The sequence below is a fragment of the Esox lucius genome, chromosome 1, assembly GCF_011004845.1.
Source record: "Esox lucius isolate fEsoLuc1 chromosome 1, fEsoLuc1.pri, whole genome shotgun sequence".
Taxonomy (NCBI): Eukaryota; Metazoa; Chordata; class Actinopteri; order Esociformes; family Esocidae; genus Esox; species Esox lucius.
In genome coordinates, this window is record NC_047569.1 from 38,625,661 (window position 1) to 38,637,698 (window position 12,038).

The following is a 12,038-nucleotide window of genomic DNA, read 5'->3' on the forward strand; positions in this document are numbered from 1 at the left end:
ATATGCTGTGTACATGTTTCTGTTAAACTGCCTTTAAATGGTAAGTTATCAATCTGAAAAAAGAAACATTCAATTATCATTTCTCATATGTGAAGGAATATTAAATAACAGATGTTCACTCAATGACAGATGATTTGCATCTTATGTTATTCTCATGGTCTTTACAAGGGTAACAACAAGGGTTTAGGAATTGCAGCTCTTTAATATGTAGCCCCCACTTTTTCAAGGGACCAAAAAAGACCAAAAGATTCAAAACCTGTTTCATGGACAGCTGTGGGCTATTCCTATGTTATTTCTTCATTTAAGGAGGCAAAATGAGTTGATTCCAGGTGGGGCATTCGCATTTGGAAGCTCTTGCTGTGAACCCACAATATGCGGTCAAAGGAACTCTCAATGCAAGTGAAACAGGCCATTCTTAGGCTGCAAAAAAAAGAATCCATCAGAGAGATAGCAGGAACATTAGGAGATGTCAAATCAACAGTTTGGTACAGTCTGAGAATAAAATGAATGCACTGGTGAGCTCTGCAAAACAAAAAGGCCTGGACGTCCACAGAAGACAACAGTGGTGGATGATCGTAGGATCCTTTCCATGGTAAAGAAAAACCCCTTCTCAACATCCAGCCATGTGAAGAACACTCTCCAGGAGGTAGGCATATCATGATCCAAGTCTACAATAAACAGAAGACTTCACGAGAGCAAATACAGAGGGTTCACCACAAGGTGCTACCATTAATATGCCTCAAGAGTAGAAAGGCCAGATTTGCCAAAAAACTTCTAGAAATGCCTGCCCAGTTCTGAAACAGCATTCTTTGGACAGATGAAACTAAGATCAACCTGTACCAGAATTATGTGAGGAAAAAAGAATGAAGAAGGCTTGGAACAGCTCATGACTCGAAGCATACCACATCTGTAAAACATGGTGGAGGCAGTGTGATGGCATGGGCATGCATGGCATCCAATGGCACGGGGTCACTAGTGTTTATTGATGATATGACAGGAGACAGAAGCAGACAGATTAATTCTGAAGTGTATAGGGACATATTGTCTGCTCAGATTCAGCAAAGTTGATTGGAAGGTGCTTCACTTTACAGATGGAGAATGACCCAAAACATACTGCGAAAGCAACCCAGGAGTTTTTTAAGGCAAAGAAGTGGAATATTCTGCAATGGCCGAGTCAATCACCTGATCTCAACATGATCAAGCATGCATTTCACTTGCTGAAGACAAAACATAAGGCAGAAACGAACATGAACAAACAACAACTGAAGACAGCTGCTGTAAAAGCTGGCAAAGCATCACAAAGGAGGAAACCCAGCGTTTGGTGATATCCTTGTGTTTCTACTTCAAGCAGTCATTGCCTGCAAAAGATTCTCGACAAAGATTGTGTTCATTTGTCCAATTACATTTGAGCCCCTGAAATAAGGGGACTGTGTATGAAAATGTTTGCAATTCCTAAACATTTCATACAATACTTTTGTTCAACCTCTTGAATTAAAATTGAAAGTCTGCACTTCAATTGCATCTGAGATGTTTCAATTCAAATCCTTTGCGGTGGCGTACAGAGCCAAAATTATGAAAACTTTGTCAGTGTCCAAATATTTCCGGACCTTACTGTGTATGCTATATGCTTCATAAGGGAGGGAAGAATTTAGCAAGGTTGCATCACACAGTGTAACTCTGTTTTTCCCCTGGGTTCAGAATGAAATGCCTCACTGACAGAGGCACTCGCCTATATTTCTTTAACTACAAATATCCATGACACATGACCCATGGTGGGAAACCACACATCAGATATAGTTTCCCACATGGTGGGTAACACAAACGTCATCCATTCACCCACTGTGTCAAACAAAGACACGGCAGATGGAACCAAAAATCCAAAATGTGGACTCATCAAACCAAAAGAAAGATTCTGACCGGTTTAAAGTCACTTCTTATTGGCGTCATTCAGTAGTGGTTTCTTTGCAGAAATTCAACTATAAAGGTCTGATTCACGCTGTCTCCTGTAAACAGTTGATGTTTAGATGTGTCTGTTATTTGAATTCTATGAAGCATGTATTTGGTCTGCAATCTGAGGTGCAGTTAAGTAACTCTAATGAACTGATCCTCTACAGCAGAGGTAACCCTGTGTCTTCCTTTCTTGTGGCGGTCCTCATGAGCAATAGTTTCATCACAGCACTTGATGCTTTGTGCGACTGCAATAGAAGAAACTTTCAACGTTTTTGAAATGATCCGGATTGACCGACCGTCAAGTCTAAAAGTTATGATGGACTGTAGTTTCTCTTAGCTTATTTGTGCTGTTCTTGCCCATCCAACCGTGTCACCCTCTGTATACCCTCCCTAATCCAGTAAGAAGGAAATAAATTCCACAAATTAACTATAAACAAGGCACACTTGAATCCAGGTGACTACCACATGAAGCTGGTTGAGAGAATGCCATGAGCGTGCACAAGGAGCTACTTTATGAAATGTATTTTGATCTGTTTACTATTGTTCTGGTTACTACACAATTACATGTGTGTTATTTCATAGTGTGAAATGATGTTTTCACTTTTATTCTACAATGTGGAAAATAGTAAAAATAAAAAATACTTTTGAATGAGTAGGTGTGTCCAAACATTTGACGTAGATATATAAAAAGATATGGGGGTATGAGGTGGGAAATCGACAAAACAACAGCCACTTAAATAGTATCTAGCAGAACCTTGGAAACCAGACAGATTAGAGCTAAGGTTATGTTTAAGGTGAGGGTTAAGGTTAAGGTTAGGGTTAAGGTCCTACCAGGACGTGCAGGGCTCTTGCAGGGACCCTCGCGGCCACACAGATTCCCACCGGGGCGTACAGATCCTCCTGCAGACTTAGACACACCGAGTTCCCCCGACGCTTTTTTCTACGCACAAAACACAAATCAATTAGTGAGTTTTCCCTATAAAGTGTGGCCCGACAAGGAAACACTCGGACCCTGTACCACGTATATACCCTAGGACCCTCAAACCGTGGAACTCCAGTCCAGTTCCAGTCCATTTGTCATGGCAACCCTCCAATCAGGGACTTATTTAGAACTGGGATCCCAGGCGGGTGACATTAATGATGAGCTAGAACAGAAAACAAGCAGGCTCTGGTCCTACTCGTAGGGTAAGAGTTGAGTACCACTGCCCTAGGAGTTAGAGGTCAGTATGCTGCTTTGAACGCAAAGGAGACAAGGTGGAAACCATCTGTTAAACTGGCATTGAGCAAGGCACTTGACAGGTCCGCTGTCAAATAATGGCCCGACGTGACTTTCTTAGGGTGTTACAGGGAAGAGTTTGGATTAGCAACAAACATCTCCATTGCACTCTAACACGCAGTTTACATACAACGATACACGTCCTGTTTGACCTTCTGTCTTTTTAAAGGACTCAGGCCCTTTGTTTTACCACATTCAAATAGTTCTGAATGTCACTTGGGTGCAGGGTTTTCCTGATTAAATTACAGCAACAGGGTGAAGCCCAGGCAATAAACAAAGTAAAGTATTTCTAAACAGAATCTGTGTGTCTGTCTGCCTGCTTCCCTCTCTGCCTGTGCATTAGGGCAAAGGTAAGCAGATGGTGAGTTAAAATGTTACTGACAGTCAGTCAGACACACCCGCCAAATCTGTGGTACACTCACACACAGGATTAACATAAACACATACAGTGACAACATATACAGATTATGTATATAAATAATCTCTCTCTTACATCGTGCTGTATAAACATGCATCGATCAGCAGTGTTCATCATATTAGCAGCGTTTTTCTGTTTGCACCATCAGATAATGAAACACCATGGCGAGTTGAGAAACGTTGTCAGAATGCAGTACAGCTGACAGAAAAGGAGAAGTGGAGTTAAAGATGCGTGCCGGCTGCTTGGTGGTGTGACCAAATGAGAACAGAAATAGCTGATTTGTCACTAGCCATACCCAAACAAAAAGGGCACTTGATTGGGAAAGACTACATCACAACACACACAAGTGGAAGGATGTGACAGATGTTCATATTCAACATGTGTCACCGAAGATAATAGCTATAGATTTCTGCCTGCCTAAATGTAAGTATTGTTCAAGTGGGACACATGCAAAGACAACAATCAATAACCTAAAATAACCCATTTTGCCATTTGTCCCATTTTCACAATATTCACCCTCCCTTGTAAGTGCCAAATATTAACATCCAAATTAAACTCACTTGAGGATAAATAAAATTAAGATTTTTTTTAAGATGGAAGAATAGAGAACATAAAGTGATTGAGGATTCATAACATTACGTTAGTGTAAGCAGAGGATTGTAAAAGGATTTTGTTATATAACTCACTCAAAAAGCTCTTTGATGGAATCTAAAATCCTGGGAGGGGCTGTTACTGAGGCTGACCTGGGAGAAAAAGTTAAGTGAAGTGTTTAGAATTTTTAAAACACACTTGAAGCAATGGTTTAATTGATTTATCAATGATTTATGTATTTAGATGGAGAACAAGTATTTTATACAATGCCGATTTTGCAGGTTTTCCTACTTACAGAGCATGTAGAAGTCTGTAATTTTTATCATAGGTACACTTCAACTGTGAAAGACGGAATCTTAGCATTAGCATTTTATTGCATGACAAGTATTTGATCATTTACCAACCAGTAAGAATTCTGTCTCTCACAGACCTGTTCGTTTTTCTTTAAGAAGCCCTCCTGTTCTCCACTCATTACTTGTATTAACTGCACCTGTTTGAACTCGTTACCTGTATAAAAGACACCTGTCCACACACTCAATCAAACAGACTCCAACCTCTCCACAATGGCCAAGACCAGAGAGCTGTGTAAGGACATCAGGGATACAATTGTAGACCTGCACAAGGCTGGGATGGGCTACAGGACAATAGGCAAGCAGCTTAGTGAGAAGACAACAACGGTTGGCGCAATCATTAGAAAATGGAAGAAGTTCAAGATGACGATCAATCTCCCTCGGTCTGCGGCTCCATGCAAGATCTCACCTCATGGGGCATCAATGATCATGAGGAAGGTGAGGGATCAGCCCAGAACTACACGGCAGGACCTGGTCAATGACCTGAAGAGAGCTGGGACCACAGTCTCAAAATAGACAAAAATAGAGCTTTTTGGTCTAAACTCCACTCGCCGTGTTTGGAGTAAGAAGAAGGATGAGAGGTGGAAACATCATTCTTTGGGGATGCTTTTCTGCAAAGGGGACAGGACGACTGCACCGTATTGAGGGGAGGATGGATGGGGCCCTGTATCGCGAGATCTTGGCCAACAATCTCCTTCCCTCAGTAAGAGCATTGAAGAACGACCTGAAACACACAGCCAGGGCAACTAAGGAGTGGCTCCGTAAGAAGCATCTCAAGGTCCTGGAGTGGCCTAGCCAGTCTCCAGACCTGAAGGGAGCTGAAAGTCCGTATTGCCCAGCAGCAGCCCCGAAACCTAAAGGATCTGGAGAAGGACTGTATTGAGGAGTGGGCCAAAATCCCTGCTTCAGTGTGTGCAAACCTGGTCAAGAACTACAGGAAACATATGATCTCTGTAATTGCAAACAAAGGTTTCTGTGTATCAAATACTTATGTCATGCAATAAAATGCAAATTAATTACTTAAAAATCACACAATGTGATTTTCTGGATTTTTGTTTTAGGTTCCGTCACTCACAGTTGAAGAGTACCTATGAGAAACATTACAGACTTCTACATGCTTTGTAAGTAGAAATACTTACTTACTTATGTATCAAATACTTGTTCTCCCCACTGTAATAACGTATGCAAAAAATACATGTTAAAGATAGCATTGTTACTCAAGATCCATTTGAAAATGATCATGCAGTGTAGAAATCCTATTAGACAGGCTTTGGTACTGGATGGAGATATCTGGTACAGCTTTAGAAGGGTTTTCATCTCTGTCGAATAGGAGGTTCTGTGTTTCTGCGAACAACTACATCTCTACACTTTCCGCTGTTAAGTAGTCAGTTGTCAGTGGTCAGTTTTGGGACCAATTTTATTTTCACTTTACATGCTTTCCCTTGGGCACATCATTCATAGACATTGTGCCTCTTTAAATTTTTTGCAGATAATACGCAGATGTACCTGCCTGTTAGAGCCACAGACCTGGAATGCTAAGCTCTTTTAATGACTGCCTCTGTGATGTCAATACATTTCCTTCAGCTGAACTCAAACAAAACAGGCATCCTTGTCACTGGATTCCAGCAAATGGCAAAACTATTTCACATTAAGCCTGTTGCAAAGAGTCTTGGCATCTGGTTTTACAATAATTAAAGTTTTGAGCAGCACAACACAAAGATTGCGCAATCGTGTTTTTATCATCTTCGTACTTTGAGATCCTCGGGCAAAGGTCTTTTGTCTGTTCCAGAGTCCCGGCTGAAGAATATTGGGGACAGAGCGTTTGTTATCAGGGCCCCGAGGCTCTGGAACCACTTGCCGGAGGAAATCAGATCGGCTGAGTCGGTGATCTCTTCTGAATCATTTCTTAAAACATTTTTATCGGAAAGCCTGTCATGATTTTACTTGAGTATTATGTTTTTCTTGAAATGCTAATATGTAGCACTTTGTAACTTGATTTTAAAAAGTGCTCAATAAATAAAGATTATTATTATAAAAATAAATTATGAAACAAATGTTAGTGTAAACATTTTAATATTAGAATTACAAAAAAATTGGCAGCTTTCTCAGTCAAAGGCTACGCTGTAAAAAGTAAAGCTAATTGGTGGAATCTCCTTCAACAGTTTTTTCACATAACACAGAGAAGTGGAGGAGCAATGTCATGTCTTCCTTTACCTGAACATTCTAGTTATCCGTTTCTCCGCCAGCTCACTACTGGGAGAGGCTTCTCTGGAGGCGGGAGCACTGACAGACTCGCTGGAACAAGGAAACACTCTTTATTATCCTGCATCTAGCTGTTTGTTTCCCTGCATTACTTACATATTATATCACCCAGATCTAAATAGGCAGTAAGCTAACTGTAGGTAAATTGAGAAACTTTATCATATACAGCACGAGTCAAATGTTTGAACACACCTAGTAATTTAAGGGTAGTTCTTTATATTATCTTAATATTTTATTGTAGAATTACAATGGGGAAATCAAAACTATATAATACCACATATATAATCATTTAGTAACCAAAAAAAGTGTTAAACACATCAAAATATATTTCATATTGTGGATTCATAAGTAGACATCCGTTGCCTTGATGACAGCTTTGTACACTCTTTGCATTCTCTCAACTAGCTTCATGAGGTAGTCACCTGGAATGCCCTGTAATAAACAAGTGTGCCTTGCAGGTGGGCATACAGGGGGTGACAAGGTGACCATCATTATGACTGTACTGTAGTAGTCCATGTTATGACAAGAATAGCTGAAGTAAGCAAAGAGAAATGACAGTCCATCATTACTTTAAAGACATGACCGTCTGCCAATCTGGAGAATTTCAGTGCAGTCGCAAAAACCATCAAGAGCTATGAGAACACTGGCTGTCATGAGGACCGCCACAGGACAGGAAGACCCAGAGTTTCCTCTGCTGCAGAAGACAAGTTCATAAGAGTTACCAGCCTCAGAAATCAGCAATTAACTGCATTTCAGATTGCAGACCAAATAAATGCTTCACAGAGTTCAACTAACAAAGGCATCTCAAAGTCAATTGTTCACAGGAGACCGCGTGAATCTGGCCTTCATGGTCAAATTGCTGTAAAAAAAGCACTACCGAATGATGCCAATAAAAAGAGACTTGCTTGGGCCAAGAAACATGAGAAATGTACATTAGACTGGTGGAAATCTGCCTTTTGGTCTGATGAGTACACTGTCTGCTTCAAATCCTGAATACTGATTGGCTGAAAGTTGTGGTATATGCATGCAATAAGGCACGAGGGGGTGTGGAATATTGCCAATATCCAATGGCTAAACGTTCTTAAGATCGACGCATCATGGAGTGCATGAATACAGCAATATACAATATAATAAAAACTCCCAAGATGCATTACTGATGTAATAAACTGGTTACCAACACAATTGGAGCAGTAAAAAGTGACATATGGTCTTACATAGCGTGGCAATCAGCATACAGGATTCAACAGGATTTAAACTACCCGGTATACCATGGATATGACATCACAACACACTTAACTGTTCTTATTGCTAATTAATCATCTCAAGACTTGATTCCCATTGATAACCTGTGTTTGAATTGAAGATTAGATTAGGATCAACTTTATTGTTTATTGAACAGCACAGCAAAATGCAGTTAGCATCTAACCAGAAGTGCAAATAGAAGAGGGCAGAAAATGTAGAGCACATGTGTATTAAGCATGTGTATAATAAACTAAGAACTATCAAGTAAAGTACTGCAAAACGGGGTAGACGCTGGGCCTTGCGATGTACATTTGTTATAAAGAGGAGGGCAGTCCGCAAGGATCTAGTAAGATTCTGCAGTGATGAATGGTCTTATATTCCTTCCAATATGTTCTGCAATCCCATACAAATATATAGGAAAAGGCAGTTATCCTTGGCGCCATAAAATCCCATGTTGAAAAATGACAATGACATGTGATGTTATTTCATACAAACCTTTTTGCTTATCTTTATAAGGGTACCAATGATTTTGGATGTGACTGTCATTGTTGGTAAACTCAGTGTAAAAAAAAACTACCTCCTGAGTCTTTACTCTGTCTCTGAATGTAGTCTACTAGTAGTAGAAATATATCCCATGGCGGAGAGGTGATTTTGTTTATTTACACATCCTTTTTGGCTACATCCTCTCAATGAGAGAGCTAGGAGGACTGTTACTTACACATTGATGGTCACATTCAACTTCCCAGCAGTCTCCAGTTCCTTCTGAAGACTCGCCTCTCTGGCCCTGCAGGTTTGAAATGAGCCACAGCAACTTTACACAAACAACTCACTCCTTATCACTGCACTTCCCCTGTGACAAGATGTGGGTCTAAATATTATTTGTGATGCTTCATAGATATTTCCTGGCATCTGGAGTTTCTTTTGCATGTGACCTGATAAGTAGCTACATCCTACTACATTACCTAGTTACAACTTAATGCTTTTAACTAGCTGTGACCTACGACCTGCATTGTGGTCAAGGGTCAGGGGTTGACCTCACCTGACTCGTCTCTCGTTGCGGCTGTTCATCCTAACAGCGGCATGCTGCTTTCTCTTAATGAGGTCCTCCAGCAGCTCCTGACCTCTGACCTTCTCCACCCTGAAGGTCTGGTCCATGTCATGGTGTCGCTCCAGAAGCGCGTCATACTCCCGTTTCAGCTGCCGGTTCCCCTCCGTCACCTCGGCGACGCGTGCGGCCAGGCCGCCGTAGTCAGACTGCACGCCCTGCAGGCTCCTCTGAACTTCACACATCCTGAACACGCAGATGATGTCATAATTCTGACCCTGACATCAGTACTAAACATATGACCCTGACCTTAACCCAAAACCAAACCAGCACCTTAACTCTGACCTAACCTAACACTCACCTTAACCCAGACCAAATCAGCACCTTAACACTGACCTAACCTAACTCTCACCTTAACCTAGACCAAACCAGTACCTTAACACTGACCTAACCTAACACTCACCTTAACTCAGACCAACCCAGCACCCTAACTCTGACCTAACCTAACACTCACCTGAACCCAGACCAAAGCAGCACCTTAACTCTGACCTAACCTAACACTCACCTGAACCCAGACCAAACCTGCACCTTAACACTGACCTAACCTAACACTCACCTGAACCCAGACCATACCAGCACCTTAACACTGACCTAACCTAACACTCACCTTAACCCAAAACCAAGCCAGCAACTTAACTCTGACCTAACCTAACACTCACTTTAACCCAGACCAACCCAGCACCCTAACACAGACCTAACACTCACCTTAACCCAGACCAAACCAGCACCTTAACACTGACCTAACCTAACACTCACCTTTACCTAGACCAAAACAGCACCTTAATACTGACCTAACCTAACACTCACCTTAACCCAGACCAACCCAGCACCCTAACACAGACCTAACACTCACCTTAACCCAGACCAAACCAGCACCTTAACACTGACCTAACCTAACACTCACCTTAACCCAGACCAAACCAACACCTTAACACTGACCTAACCTAACACTCACCTTAACCCAGACCAAAGCAGCACCTTAACACTGACCTAACCTAACACTCACCTTAACCTAGACCAAAGCAGCCCCCTAACACTGACCTAACCCAACACTCACCTTAACCCAGAACCAATATGATGATAATATTGAATGAATATGCACACGGTACAAACAGCTAAATAAACTTGTGCTCAGGGGGTGGTTTCAACAGTCTTCTGGTAGGTTTTATAGGAGGAATGGCAGGAATGTGAAGCAGCTCTACCATATCAACCTCACCTGACAGCTTGTCCTTCCAGAACTGAGTCTTTGATCCTAATCTCCTGTTGGAGCTCTACTACCTGGTAAGCCAGCTGGAAACACAGTATAAACACAGTAGTATATATAATCTAAAACATTGTAGTTGATCAAATCACTAGGCACAAATTAGAGAGACTGTAAAACTAGAAACACAGAAGAGTCTGTACTGTAGAAAACATCTATTGTCCGTCAACTAGAACAACATTCCCAGAGGCCAGAGGTCTCAATGCACCACCTCACTGAATCAGGTGGTGATTTATTACAGAGTGATATACCATCAGACAGGTGCTCTGATTTAACAGTATGCTGTCAGCAAACATATCAGCTGTTGACACTATAGAGAATCATTCACGGAGAGGCAATGTTAAAAAACCTAGCTGTGGCAAAAATCACCATATCGCTGGAGCCTTAACAAGGCCTTGTCTCAACTAATCAGTCATAGAGAATGACTGACAAACAGGCAATTGCATGAATCAATGAACCACTTGGTGATGGTCCAATGTGCTATTGAGGCACTTCATGTTTGTGTTTCATTCATTTCGCCAATTACCTGCATGTCAGTCATGCCTTGTGAATAATTCACAGAAAAATCTGGATGATTCTCCATAATGTTAAATTAAAGCACCCGTCAGTAAAAAACTACTCTGCAATAAAATCGCCAACACAGCCATCTGGTGCCTCTTACCTCGCCAGTGATTTTCTTCAGATCATCGTTCTTGGAAATGAGCGACGGCAAAGAGTCGCTGGAGGATGCCAGGTGCCTGTAAAGGGTCAAAGGGCAGGGTCTCAACACAGGAAACAAGCAGACACTACTAAACACACCAGTCACTGCAATAAAGGAAAGTCACTCCGTGAAAATATTCCATACAGATATTTACCAGGACACACCAGGGAAGGCTAAAGTTTGTCCTGAGAGTGATACCTTTGGGGAAGAACTCCTGGTCCCACACATTTGACTTTGTTCTCCATTATCAACAAACTCCTCCTACAACACAGTGAGCCCTCCACTCCATGCACTGTGCAAACTCCTCCTACAACACAGTGAGCCCTCCACTCCATCCACTGTGCAAACTCCTCCTACAACACAGTGAGCCCTCCACACCATCCACTGAGCAAACTCCTCCTACAACGCAGTGAGTCCTCCACACCATCCACTGAGCAAACTCCTCCTACAACACAGTGAGCCCTCCACACCATCCACTGAGCAAACTCCTCCTACAACACAGTGAGCCCTCCACACCATCCACTGAGCAAACTCCTCCTACAACGCAGTGAGCCCTCCACACCATCCATTGTGCAAACTCCTCCTACAACGCTGTGAGCCCTCCACACCATCCACTGTGCAAACTCCTCCTACAACGTAGTGAGCCCTCCACACCATCCACTGAGCAAACTCCTCCTACAACGCAGTGAGTCCTCCACACCATCCACTGTGCAAACTCCTCCTACAACGCAGTGGGCCCTCCACACCATCCACTGAGCAAACTCCTCCTACAACGCAGTGATCCCTCCACACCATCCACTGTGCTCGCAAACTCTTTTCTTCAGTTCTTTAAGGACAAGATTACCCACATTAATGCTTGCTTGGCTAACCCATCTCTCCCAGT

General features: G+C 42.1%; 1 protein-coding gene across 3 annotated transcripts in view; it reads right to left on the reverse strand.

The window, feature by feature from the left end:
* The window catches only part of LOC105027034 (autophagy-related protein 16-2), a 42,225-nt gene that overhangs the window by 27,283 nt on the left and 2,904 nt on the right, over nt 1-12,038 (reverse strand). The window contains exons 3-9 of one of the 3 annotated variants that reach the window (XM_010898910.5): nt 11,117-11,192; nt 10,411-10,484; nt 9,129-9,380; nt 8,808-8,873; nt 6,800-6,880; nt 4,331-4,387; nt 2,782-2,890 (exon numbers count right to left, since the gene is read on the reverse strand). In XM_010898910.5, coding sequence (XP_010897212.1) covers nt 2,782-2,890; nt 4,331-4,387; nt 6,800-6,880; nt 8,808-8,873; nt 9,129-9,380; nt 10,411-10,484; nt 11,117-11,192 — 715 coding nt within the window. The remainder of the gene's footprint in view (nt 1-2,781; nt 2,891-4,330; nt 4,388-6,799; nt 6,881-8,807; nt 8,874-9,128; nt 9,381-10,410; nt 10,485-11,116; nt 11,193-12,038) is intronic. The other 2 variants (XM_020047877.3, XM_020047885.3) reach the window with 2 other exon arrangements.